This window comes from Haliotis asinina, chromosome 9 (genome assembly GCF_037392515.1).
Source record: "Haliotis asinina isolate JCU_RB_2024 chromosome 9, JCU_Hal_asi_v2, whole genome shotgun sequence".
Classification (NCBI taxonomy): domain Eukaryota; kingdom Metazoa; phylum Mollusca; class Gastropoda; order Lepetellida; family Haliotidae; genus Haliotis; species Haliotis asinina.
This window is the reverse complement of record NC_090288.1, coordinates 14,678,521-14,687,491: the sequence shown is the minus strand read 5'-3', so window position 1 is coordinate 14,687,491 and position 8,971 is coordinate 14,678,521. Positions and strand designations below refer to the sequence as shown.

General features: G+C 44.3%; 1 protein-coding gene across 1 annotated transcript; it reads right to left on the bottom strand.

Moving 5' to 3' along the window:
* Positions 1-297: 297 nt before the first annotated feature.
* Positions 298-5,829, bottom strand: LOC137295984 (zinc finger protein 37-like). Its single transcript, XM_067827601.1, has 5 exons — positions 5,676-5,829; positions 3,638-4,769; positions 2,192-2,396; positions 1,826-2,028; positions 298-1,315 (listed from the first exon to the last, which is right to left on the bottom strand). The coding sequence occupies exons 1-5, from the start codon at positions 5,727-5,729 to the stop codon at positions 780-782; spliced, it is 2,130 nt and encodes a 709-aa protein (XP_067683702.1). The 5' UTR covers positions 5,730-5,829; the 3' UTR covers positions 298-779.
* Between the last annotated feature and the right edge of the window lie 3,142 nt (positions 5,830-8,971).

The window sequence follows — 8,971 nt, the reverse complement described above, 5'->3', positions numbered from 1 at the left end:
AGATGCACTTCAAATTATCATCTGACATCACAATTCTCAATATGCACATACATGTATCCGTTCATGATTTCGTTCTGTATATTTAAGTCTGATAATGACTTTAGCCTGCATTACCTTACCATATCATGATACAACCTATATTCATCTATCGTATTGCTCAACATCATATAAACTAGCAAACACTGACTAGTCAACACAAAAAAGTCCAACACAAACTGACTGCTAGCCACAACTATGAGCCACCCTTGAAAAAGACAAATGCATGCAAAAAAAACCACAAAAATAAACATAAATATAACTTGCACAGATCTATCTGGCATCAGCACATCAATTTTAATCCTATGCATCAGGTATTTCAAATTGCCAATCATAATTGAAAATCGAAAAGTTTGTTTCCGTCATATAAAGCATACTGTTTTATCCATAAAAAGACAAACTTTAAATATAACATTTTATTGAACAGCCGAGTTAGGTCTGTCATTGCTTGTTTGTTGATATTCTTCATTGGGCACATACATTGTTCCTCGAGTTGTCTTTTTACAGCCTTCCTCAAATGTTGAGGTGGCGCATACAACATGGAATTTTTAATGCTTCCCAAAGGGTAATCTAGGTACAGTGCATACAGGCCTGTGAAGTCCTGGACCTAGATTTTCAAAGCTCTCTTAACGCTAAAATAGTCGTACACTAATGTTGATGTATTTCACTAACGACTACCATAGCACTATGAGACGTTTGAAAATCTAGGGCCTGGTGATGTAAACAACTTAAAACTGATACTATCAGTTCAACAACTGGGGCAGTGATATCTGCTTCAACTCAGAGTCTGTATCCTGTGTCACTGACAGTTGTGTTGTAGCATTGGCCAGGAGGTTGATAGCAGAGAAGTCGGCCTGGCCTGGATCCTGGGCTTGGTGCTCTTCATCCATAGTCTGATCTACCAGGGCAATCCGATACACCTCACCCTGGTTGGTGCTGTTGACACCAAACAAGTGTTGGATGTGGTCCGCGGTCACCAGCAATGCTGGCACACTGTCCACAGTCTCATTCTCTATGGCTTCACTGTCCACCACGAGATGGACTTGGTCCTCAGTGGAAGCGTCTGGTGTAGTGGTTTTCCTGTGTTTCTGTAAGTGTCGATAGTGGGAGGAGTGGTCAGAAAACTTGATGGAGCAGATGTCACAGCTGTATGGAGTGATGCCGTTGTGCTGGTTCACGTGCTCCTTGAGGTATTGTAGGCGAGTGAATGTTTTCGGGCATTGTGCACATGCAAAAGGTCTCTCTCCAGTATGACGCAACTCATGGCGAGTGAGGTCACCTGCAACAGGGCAAGTAGAAAGAGAGTTGAACATTTTCTCTCACAATTACTAATTTTAATGATTCGTCCAATGCAGTTTAACCACTGCATCGTTTGGTAGTTTTTAGCCATGTATCAGGTTAAGATGGTAATTTGTATGTGTACAACTACACTGACATTTTGTCAATGTTTGTTGGAACCTGCTCACTTTGAATAAAGATTTGAGCAAAAGGATAGCATCCACCCAACTACCAGACATAACCCTATCACTTATTAGTTGTGATATCAGGTACATTGCAGTGATAAACAAAGTTTCTGACTTATCTTTTGATAGATCTGCTAGACTTTCTACTCGCTTTAAGGTATTTTGTTGTAAAAGTTAAAAAAATGAGTTAGTCTTTTTTGTACATTGCAAACAAGTAGCAGCATGGTGATTGTATTATGTACTGATGAATCATGATAATTATCACCACCATCATCATCATCATCATCATCATCATCCCTCCATTTGATGTCCATCAGAGTGATTACCTTTACAATAGAAGGTCTGGTCACACTTGTCACATTGGTATGACTTGAGGTTGAAGTGCCTCCTCAGGTGTATCCGGAGTTGAGATTTCTGTCGGAACGCCCGGCCGCACAAGTCACAGAGGTTCCCCTTGTGGCCGCTGTGTCGGTGCATGTGAGTCTTCAGGGTGCCGCTCTGTGTGAATGCCATGCCGCACTCAGGACATCTGGTAACAAGCAGGTATAGAAATATTTGTCCCACATTAGAATAAACTACATGTTGGCTAAGAACTTTGTGAAAAGGATACAGCGCTAAAATGATACAAAGAGAAATTGCCACCATAGGCATGATAAGCTGCTACATGCCAAATCAGAATCTCTCCCACTCACTTGAATGGTCTCTCTCCGGTGTGACTTCTCATATGAACCTTCAGTGTCTTCTTCTCGGTGAAACACTTATGGCATTCTTCACACTCAAATGGTTTCTCACCAGAATGGGTCTTCTCATGTCGCAACATGTTTGCTTTGGTTGTGAATGGCTTGCTGCAGACACCACAGCTGAATGGCCGATCACCTGTGTGCTTCCGCATATGGGCTGGAGAACCAACCATCAGTGAACATTAAATTATTATATAACAGGGTATGAAACTTCAAAAGATTTCAGCTAGACCACAGGGCTGGTTAGATGTAAAAGTTGCAGGCCTCACTAAGACTTACCTGCCCAAGAGAAATAATAATATACATATCTAAATTTTAACCCAACCATCAGGCAAGTGAATTTGAGACTCTGACAGACAGTTGAAAATAGCCCATCCTAAGTGGTCAGGCAGGCAGGTGTTTCAAACGTTGCACAATAACAATGGATGGATGAGCTTGGTATATACAATGATTTGGACAATATTCCAGTCATATCATGGTGTGCAAGCTTGATGTAGTTGGCTTTTATCGCTTTGTTGAAGGTTTCAACCATGGGAATAGTTGATGAACCAAAACATAATCCTTTGATAATCAGGGTTAACTGTATATTTCGAACCCTTAACCTTAGATGACTGGGCCCAGATATAATGGGCATGCTGGGTTCAAAGTGTGATTGGCCATCTTTAGCATGTACAGTGCTAAGTTATTAAATTTCTGTTTTAGAGAGAGATGCACTGGTACCTGACAAGAAAGATAATGGAAGAAACAAAAAGAGACCTGTGTGTGCTGTTTTTCATATAACCATGAAAAAAATATGGAGCACATATACTTTAAACTACTGGTTCAAACAGACATCTTGAAAAATGATAAGAAGAAAACTATAACAAATTATTAATGATTTTCTACATCTTTGCCTCATTCATTTGTACCATGTGTCCTACCAAACCTGTGAACGAATACCATCACTGAATGTTTCGATTCAAACAACACAGTAATAGTGATTCATATGAATCACACATCTTAGCACTAACATTTGTTATGTACAAAGATGACTGACAAAACTTAAAATAAGCCCTGCCTCACATTATTCAAACTGGACTAAAATCTGATATATAAATCAATTTACTGTGGCCTTGTACCCATGATAATATGTACAAAGGTTCATAAAGCTTCACTAAACAAAATTCCAGCTATCTGGCAATGGTCTGCACATAGTTAAGTCTGGACCTGACACTAACTTCATGAACAGCATGAGAACTGATCTATGCAAGTGGGATAAAATGACACATGTCAACCAAGCCATTGAGCCCGACCACCCAATCCAAGTAGTTGCTTCTTACGACAAGCATTGGTTACTCAAGAACAATAACCCAGATCTCTAAGGGTTACATGAACAAAGAAATCAGACTATGCACTCACCTGCTAAAGAAGACATATAGGCAAGTTGCACTCCACACACTTCGCAGTTGACTGGACCCAGGTCAGGCTTAGGCTCACCTGGTTTGTACACCCGACGCTTTCGCCCCTCCCCATCCCCCTCCCCTTCAATAGCCCTATCAATCTCTTGTTGGTCTGTGGGGAGCTTTTTAGGTTTGGGTGGTCGAGTAGATCTCCTTGGTCTCTTTTCTGACTTTTTGTTAGCTGATTTGTTCTCAGCAAGTGGAGTTTCACCAATCTCGGTAGTGGCACCTTCTGACTCTGGGTGAGCACCAACATTTTCACTTTCAGGTAAACCAATGTTCTCAGATAATAATTTGGAAATTGCATCTTCAGCATTAGGTCCTAATTTCTTCTTTTGGGTTACATTCTTTTTCTTTGGAGTCTTCTCTGGCCTTGTCTTTTCTGGATCACTTGCTTCAGAGACAGTTTGTTTTGAGATTTCTGCTCTATCAACCTTTACTTTTTTCTTTTTAGGTTTTCTTTTAACACCAACTTTTTTGTTTGGTTTAGGTTTAGGACTAGGTTTTGGAACTGTATTTTTAAGAGGTGTATTGGGATTATCTATTGTCACTAATGAAGTGATCACCTGATCATCAACAAAATCCTGCACAACAATATTAATGGACCCAGGTTCTTGAGATTGTATGTCCGTTCTACCCTCCAAACTTGGCTGATTGTCTATGGCTTTGTTTCCTTCAATATTACTCACAGAACTAGGGTCATTGATTGCTATCATGGCTGCCACAGCATCAGAGGTCTCGGCAGAATACACAGAACTGTACAACAGTTTCAGATCTTGGGCAAACGTATCATGACTGTAAGTGTTTTCTGCAGGCATATCAGAGGGCAGAGTTGTGTTTGTAATGGTTTGGGTATCCAACACAAACTCCTCCACAACTTCATCATCACTTTTCTCTACTAATGCTTTCAACTTTTTCTTACTGCTTTTCCTGGGTCGAGGTGCCAGATCCTTTCCACTTGGAACATTTTTCCGTTTCTTAATTCCAGTGGTTGCTGCTTTGATTGCTGTTGATACCTTCTGCCAGAACTGCCAAACATCTTGTCTCATGCTTTCAGGCATCTGATTCACAAGACTTACTGCTTCTTCAATCTGTAGGGATATGATAAAAGATATGCATAAAAAAAGTTTTAAAAGTCTAAAAGGGATGGTTACCTACCATGCAGTGTTGATTGAAACAAACAGCTGAGTACACTGCAGAGAGCACCATCTTTTCTCTGTCTGAATTACCTTCAGTGGCTGGCAATACTTGGCCCGTTTTTGTACTATATTGTCCTAATTTGAAGCCCGGTTTTGGAGATGGATGCTAGTTTGAATTCTTGGTATTACGATGTTTTACTAGGTTTTGCTGTACTTTGTTGACAGGTATTTAACATTTATGCATATACCATAAATAATTTAAAATTATTTTCAGTCACAATAGGGCTGAAATACTGATGTTGTGCCTATCACCTTAAATGCACTTGCTCACTTTTTGAATTATGAACATGATATTATGAGAAAAAAATCTGTACTGACATATCTACACCGAAATGTCACATATGATGTAATTAAGTTGTTATCTACAAATTATCATGAAATCTGTCTTATTATGAACATAAATTAACAAAACTAAATATTTTACTCAGCAAGTTCAAGCCATAAAGATGCTGTGAATAAGGTGTATAGCATGTGATATAAATGCAGCATAAGAAATCTGTCAACGTTTCACACAAAAATATCCAAATAAGATTTGTGGTTACACCCCCTGAAGTCGAAGAATATCACGTTATGACTGTAGACATTTACACTAGAAAGCAAAATACAGTCATTAGAATTAATAGACCTGTGCAAAATACCTATGACGAACGTTTGTTTCACATGCTGGCAATACCATATACAATTCGCCTTCATAGTCTACAAGAATTTGATCGCCTCATAATATGTGTCATAATGTGATATATCGACCGTATCAATAGGCCTCTGACTCAGGTTCACAGATTGAGTCGGTGCATTTACCTTCGTCTTAAATGTCAGCAGCAAAACATTCGCTTGGTCGGCATCTGGACCCATAATTCTCTCATCTAGTGTACGCTGATGCGCTTATTGGAAATGCATATTTCGAAACTTGTCAACATTCGGCCATAGTTTTACTTCCACAGGGGCCACAACTCTTCACAGCGTCATAGTTACATACCGCGAAAAACAGCAAACATTTCACACGAAACATAAAGAGGACGGCATCAAATGCTGTTGTTCATCCATAAAGAGACATGGTTATTTGACAAAACTTCGTCCCCTCGTAAACATACCGACATGTATTCAAATAGCCTAGTTATCACCGTGACCCATCACTACCAGGGCAGTTAAGGTACTCATTAACATTTATATACATATACAAATTGAGATAGCAGACAAGATTAGGATGGTATTAAAGCATATTAACCAACGTACACGGAATGCCAGTTTAACCCGGCGCAATCTCCCTTTGAATGTTTAGACACGAAAATATAACATTTTTGATTAAATGTCATTTTTTATACTTACCTGGTAGAAAGCCAACATTGCCCACTTTAGTGGCGCTTAATCAATTTCTTTCATAACACAGTCTACACAAAGTAGAGACGTGAGGTCAACGTACGGGCGGTAGGTCACCTAGGTCACGAGATGACCTGTACCCGTCATTTCCTCACCCAGCGAGGCAGTTAATATAAACCTCAGGAGGGGAGGCTGGGCGGGAATTCTCGATTGTTGGCTTTCTACCAGGTAAGTATAAAAAATGACATTTAATAAAAAATGTTATATTTTTTACATACATCAGGTAAGACAGCCAACATATTGCCCAGAATGGTATAGAGGCGGTGGGCTGAGAGCGTGGACGCTAGACCTCGCCCGTGCGTCTCTAAGTAAAGAAGAACCAAGACACCCTGAGGGGAGCGACATTGCGGAAGCATACGTCCCCGAACTACAGTGCGGGTAGGACACAAACCGCTGTCCGGACATCTCCGCTACGGAAGCAGTAGAGAGAAACAACGGAAGTGTTTTTTGTAACACAAAGGTGGGGAGCTGCGGTCCCCAGCTTGGGACCTATCGAGAGGCAAGGAATGTAGGCCTCCTAAGGAGGAGGAACACCGCACCCACTCAAAGGGTGAGGCCTTAGTCTGGAAATGCCCGCCAGATCCTCGTTAGCGATGGCTCTTAAATAATGGTTGGCGAACACCAAGCGGGACTTCCAGAAGTAGCCCGCCATGATGTCCGCCACTGCAATGTTGTGATGATAAGCCATGGTGGCCGAGACGGCCCTAATCTCATGTGGGTTAGTTCGAGGTGGAACTGGCCTGGCCTGACTCTTGTAGACCTCTATAATGGCAGATCGAAGGTAGACCCCAAGCGCTCTCCTGTCAATCTCCCGTTTGCTCCTCTGAGAGTGAGGGAGGAAGAGCCTCCGCCCCCCCCCCCCCCCCCCCCCCCACACACACACACACACACACACTGTCTGAGGGAGCTGGTGTGGTTTTCATATACTCGGAGAGCCCTGATGGGGCAGAGAGAGAGCGCTCCCTCCTCTTCAGGGTCTACCAACGGCCCTAAGGAAGGGATATGGAAGGTACATCCCTGCATGTTGGTTTTTGCAGACGAAGTCGGGGCCTAGTCGCAAGGAAGCACACCCTCCATCTGCGACCTCGAATCTCAGGAGGTCCGCCTGAAGATTGTGAAGTCCCAATATTCGGGGCGCCGAGGCCATGGCCACAAGAAAGGTGGTTTTGACAGTGACGCGAAGGAGGGGAGCCTCGTCCAGAGGCTCATAAAAAATATGAGTTGAGGTGGTCACGGACCACAGCCAAATCCCACTCAGGAGCCCAGGCTACTCGCCTGGAGACCCCTTTGAATACAAGCCAAACGTGCAGACCGAATACAGGAGGGTTTTCATGAACGCGGCCACTTGGCTTGCTTAGGAGTAGGTCCCTCCGGAGAGGGATCCGAATAGGATCCTGCAGACAAAGTCTGCGAAGGAGAACAAACCAGGGTCGAGCGGGCGACATGGGAGCCACCAGAAGCAGTCTGATGGAATTGGTGGTCTGAAGCTTGGCCACTACCTGTGCTAGAATCGCTGGTGGAGGGAAGGCAGATGCATCCATCCCTTCCCACTCTAATGATAGTGCATCGAGGGCCCAGGCTGCTGGGTCCGGCACTGGGGATACATAAATCGGGAGCTGGCAGTTCAGCCTGGTGGCGAACACATCCAGCTTGGGCCTGCTGAACTGGAGACAGAGGGACTGTAACGTCCGGGGGTTCAGTTGCCACTCCGTTGAAGAAAGCGCATCCGGTCGGGAGAGAGCGTCTGCCAGGACGTTCTTGGATCCTGGGATGTGAACCGCGCAGATGCTCAGGTGGAGCCTGTCTACCAGTTCGAACAGGCGGAGTGTCAGGTCTAGGAGAGGGGTGGCTCTGGTGGAACCTTGTCAGTTGATCGTCCAGGCTGCGACTGAGCTGTCTGTGTGGACCAGTAAGGTCTGGTGCCTGAATGGAACGGACCAGTGAAAGATGGCAAGCCGGATGCCGACCAGGTACCTGCAGTCTGGTCAGACCCCAAATGAGCGCGCCATCCTTGGGTGGAGGCGTCCACGAAAAGGTGACTGGTTGGGATAGGTGTCCTTAGGGGAACTCCTCTGAGGATGTTGTCGTCCACCTGCCACCACGCAAGGAAGTGTCTGAGGTGAGGTGGGAGAGTTATGGGGTGAAGACAGTGGGTCTCCCTGACGTGCTTGTTGAGGAACACCTGAAGGGGTCAGAGCATCAGCCTCCCCCTGACGGTCAGGTCCTGGGCAGATGTCAGGAGGCCCAGTATCCGCTGCCACTGCCTGAGGGACAGGGGCTGTGATAGTGCACGAGTCATTAGGGGCACTAGCCTTGTCATCCGCTCCTTGGGTATGAAGGCCTGTATCCAGTATGGCGCCTAGGTGGTGGTGGAGAGAGGTGGATGGTACTAGATCTGACTTCTCCAGGTTCACTAACCACCCTAGACGTCGAAGGACGTGGATGACGAGGTCCCGTTGCACCTCAAGAATGGAGGGCGAAGGGTTGTGAGCGAACCCATCATCCAGGTACATGAGAAATTGTACCTTGAGTTCATGGAGGATGCGTTGGGTCACATGAGAGAATAGCCATGGGGCAGAGGAAATCCCGAACAGGAGGACATTCCACTGAAAGTGCCCCCAAGGATGAAACAGAGGTACCTGCGATCCGCCAAGTGAATGGGGATGTGCAGTACGCATCCTGGAGTTCGAGGGACACCATGTAGTCCAAGGGCTCCA

Excerpts from the sequence above, each read along its gene's own strand:
- LOC137295984 (XM_067827601.1), bottom strand. The coding sequence starts at position 5,729 with ATGGGTCCAGATGCCGACCAAGCGAATGTTTTGCTGCTGACATTTAAG. Across the intron at positions 4,770-5,675 it reads TGCTGACATTTAAGACGAAG|ATTGAAGAAGCAGTAAGTCT; the intron begins GTAAATGCACCG and ends ATATCCCTACAG. Across the intron at positions 1,316-1,825 it reads CCAGACCTTCTATTGTAAAG|GTGACCTCACTCGCCATGAG; the intron begins GTAATCACTCTG and ends GCCCTGTTGCAG.